The 3,453-nt window shown below is 39.8% G+C and overlaps 1 protein-coding gene across 1 annotated transcript; it reads left to right on the forward strand.

The window, feature by feature from the left end:
* Nucleotides 1-1,073: 1,073 nt before the first annotated feature.
* LOC141696683 (uncharacterized) lies at nt 1,074-3,453 on the forward strand. Its single transcript, XM_074500799.1, has 3 exons — nt 1,074-2,488; nt 2,584-2,689; nt 2,776-3,453. The coding sequence occupies exons 1-3, from the start codon at nt 1,074-1,076 to the stop codon at nt 3,451-3,453; spliced, it is 2,199 nt and encodes a 732-aa protein (XP_074356900.1).

The raw sequence follows: 3,453 nt of genomic DNA on the forward strand, positions 1-3,453 counted from the left end.
TTGCAAGATAGGGATTCTTTAGCATTTGAAATGGGGGTGGAAAACTTCTTGATATATGCTGAAGAAAATTCTGAAGATCATAACAAAATTCCTTGCCCTTGTGGACGATGCGCCAATTTTAAAAAATTCTCTATAAAAACAATCAGGGGCCATATCTATGACAATGGCTTTTGTCTATGCATTGGGTTTGGCACGGGGAGACTGCTTCTACGGGTCCTAAATCTTCAAGTGCTAGTTGTCCACCTGAAGAGCAAGCTCCAGACCCACCTCCTGAGCAAGCCTCTGATGAAGCGTCAGAGCAAGATCAGGAGCATGTCGCTGCTTCGGAAACTGTTGATGTTTGTGAAGCGGCATATAACTCGAGTCAATATGATAATGATTCATATCAGTTTAGGAGGTTCGTAGCCGATGCTGAGCAACCTCTATATGAGGGTAGTGACTGTACTAAGTTAGAGTCGATATTGAAGTTACATAACTGGAAATCTAGGTTTGGTATTACCGATAGTGCCTTCACTGACCTCCTTTCTTCTGTTGGGTCTCTACTTCCCAAAGATAATGTGTTACCTAGTAATGTATATGAAGCAAAAAAAAACCTCTCCAATTTAGGTCTAGAGTATATAAAGTTCCATTCATGTCCGAATGACTGTGTACTGTACAGGGGTGTACATGCTGATGCAACCAAGTGTCCTAAATGTCGACTTTCTCGGTGGAAGTTGACAAAGAAAGGTGAAGAGAGGATTAATCTTCCAGCCAAAGTCATGTGGTATTTTCCAATAATTCCTAGATTTAAACGTATGTTTAAATCTCCTTCCACCGCTAAACTAATGTGTTGGCATGCGCAACAGCGGACACAAGATGGTAAAATGCGACATCCAGCCGACTCTCCATCTTGGAAAAATATAGATTATAGGTGGCCATCCTTTGGTAGTGAACCGAGAAAGCTTCGCTTGGCTTTATCGGCGGATGGTGTAAACCCGCACAATAATGGCCTATCTAATAGATATAGTTGCTGGCCAGTCATATTGGTGACTTACAATCTTCCTCCCTGGTGATGTATGAAAAGAAAATTTATGATGGTGTCGATATTGGTCCCTGGCCCGCATGAGCCTGGTAATAACATCGACATCTACTTACAACCGATGATTGATGATTTAAAAAAGCTTTGGAAGGAAAGGGAACCAAATATGTATGACGCGTATAACAAATCATTTTTCACTTTAAAAGCAGTTTTAATGTGGACGATAAATGACTTCCCTGCTTACGCAAATTTATCTGGCTGCGTTAATAAGGGTTATAAGTGTTGTCCAGTTTGTGGAGATGACACCGTAGCTAAATTTTTGACTCATAGTAGGAAAATGTGCTACCAAGGGCATCGTCGATATTTGCCTCTACATCATCCTTATAGAAGGCAGAAGGCTGCTTTTAATGGACAACAAGAGTTTGGGCAGCCGCGTCGAACCCTATCAGGAGAAGAAGTGTTAGCAGAGCAAGAACAAATCAAATTTGAATTTGGGAAGAAAATGAAGAAGGCAAAGAAGGTTGAAAGTCCATGGAAGAAAAAGTCAGTATTTTTCGAGTTAGAATACTGGAAATTTCACCATGTTAGGCACTGTATTGATGTCATGCATGTCGAGAAGAATGTATGTGATAGTCTGATTGGCACATTACTAAATATGCGCCATAAGACAAAGGATAGTGCGGCAGCCCATCGTGATATGATGGAAATGGGCGTTAGATCTGATTTGGCTCCCCAAGTAGGAGTAAAGAAAACCTATTTGCCTCCTTCTCCCTTTACTTTGTCAAAGACAGAAAAAAAGACTTTCTTGTCATCATTAATGTCGATGAAACTTCCATACGGACATGCATCGAACATAAAAAATTGTGTTTCCATGCCTGATTTGAATATTTTCGGGCTGAAATCACATGATTGCCACATTCTTCTCCAACAATTACTCTCGGTTGCAATACGCTCCGTTCTTCCGAAGCATGTTAGGGTCACAATTATTAGATTGTGTTTCTTTTTTAATGCTTTGTGCAACAAAGTAGTAGATGTGTCAAAACTGGATAAGCTGCAGTCAGATGTTATACTAACCTTGTGCGATCTAGAAAAGGTTTTCCATGCGTCATTTTTTGATGTAATGGTACATATAGTAGTCCACTTGGTCCAGGAACTACGCTTATGTGGACCAGTATTTTATAGGTGGATGTATGCGTTTGAATGGTTTAATAAAGTACTAAAGAGTTATGTTCGAAACCGTTATTATCCCGAAGGTTGTATGGCAGAGAGTTACCTTGGAGAAGAGTCCGTAGAATTCTGCACCGAGTTTCTTAGTCAGAATTACTCCACTGCCGGTCTTCCAAAGGACCAAGATAATAAGATATCAGGTCCATTATCCGCTATGATAATAAAATCAGTGGAAGAGAAGGAGCGAGATGAAGCACATCTACATGTCCTTCTAAACAACGCTGAAGTGTTTCCATATATTCTGTGAGTTTATGCAGTTTGTTGTTTTCAATTCCTCATTATCCAGTAATTAGTCTTGTAATGTGTCTTTAATATATCATTCTATATGCATTTTTCAGAATGCATAAGGAATATCTTGAAGAAATTCACCGAGGGAAAAGGAAAAGCTTACATTGGCTCATGAGAGAGCACAATCGGCTCTTTGCTGATTGGTTTCAAAACAAAGTCAGTGTTGTATTAGGTTCTTTGATCTGTAGTGTAATGACGACTATTAGCTATTTAGGATTTAAAATTTCTTATCATATCTGTAGGTGAATGATGAACTAAGGGAGAACAACAAAGGTGTTTCAGATACGATAAGATGGCTCGCTGCCAAGCCATCATTTTCAGTACTAACTTATCAAGGTTATCTAGTGAATGGAGTGCGATATTTTACAAAGGAACGAGATGACATACGCGTTGTTCAAAACAGCGGGTTGTCTGTCATTGCTAAAGCGGTCCAGGTTTCTAGTGCCAAGGACTTGAACCCCGTAGAAAGTGATTTGACATTTTACGGTATCATACAAGAGATATGGGAATTAGACTACCATGCATTCAAAGCTCCCTTGTTCCTGTGTAAATGGGCAAGTAATGATAAAGGAATAAGGGTTGATGATCTTGGGTTCACACTTGTGGATTTTAGTCGACAAGGTCACAAAAAAGATAAATATGTTTCTGTTGACCAAGTCAAGCAAGTGTTTTACCTTGAAGATCCCGTTGATGCTACCTGGTCTATTGTTCTGTCCTCCACAACTCGAGACTACCAAGAATTGTATAATGAAGATGACTTAGGAGACACGATCATGGAACATCCCCCATTCTACACTGAAATCCCCGCAACTGATGTCACTACTGATGATGTCGCTCATACTGCTAGACCTAATGTTGAGGGAATTTGGATTAAAAATACTGCTACTAAAACTCCTGCACCTAATGTCGTTACTGACTGA

This window comes from Apium graveolens, chromosome 2 (assembly GCF_009905375.1).
Source record: "Apium graveolens cultivar Ventura chromosome 2, ASM990537v1, whole genome shotgun sequence".
Lineage (NCBI taxonomy): Eukaryota > Viridiplantae > Streptophyta > Magnoliopsida > Apiales > Apiaceae > Apium > Apium graveolens.

What these genes read in the sequence shown, in the direction of transcription:
- LOC141696683 (XM_074500799.1), top strand. Translation starts at nt 1,074, where the DNA reads ATGGTGTCGATATTGGTCCCTGGCCCGCATGAGCCTGGTAATAACATC. An exon ending in GAAGTGTTTCCATATATTCT is followed by an intron (nt 2,489 to 2,583) that starts GTGAGTTTATGC and finishes TGCATTTTTCAG; the next exon opens with AATGCATAAGGAATATCTTG. An exon ending in CTGATTGGTTTCAAAACAAA is followed by an intron (nt 2,690 to 2,775) that starts GTCAGTGTTGTA and finishes TCATATCTGTAG; the next exon opens with GTGAATGATGAACTAAGGGA.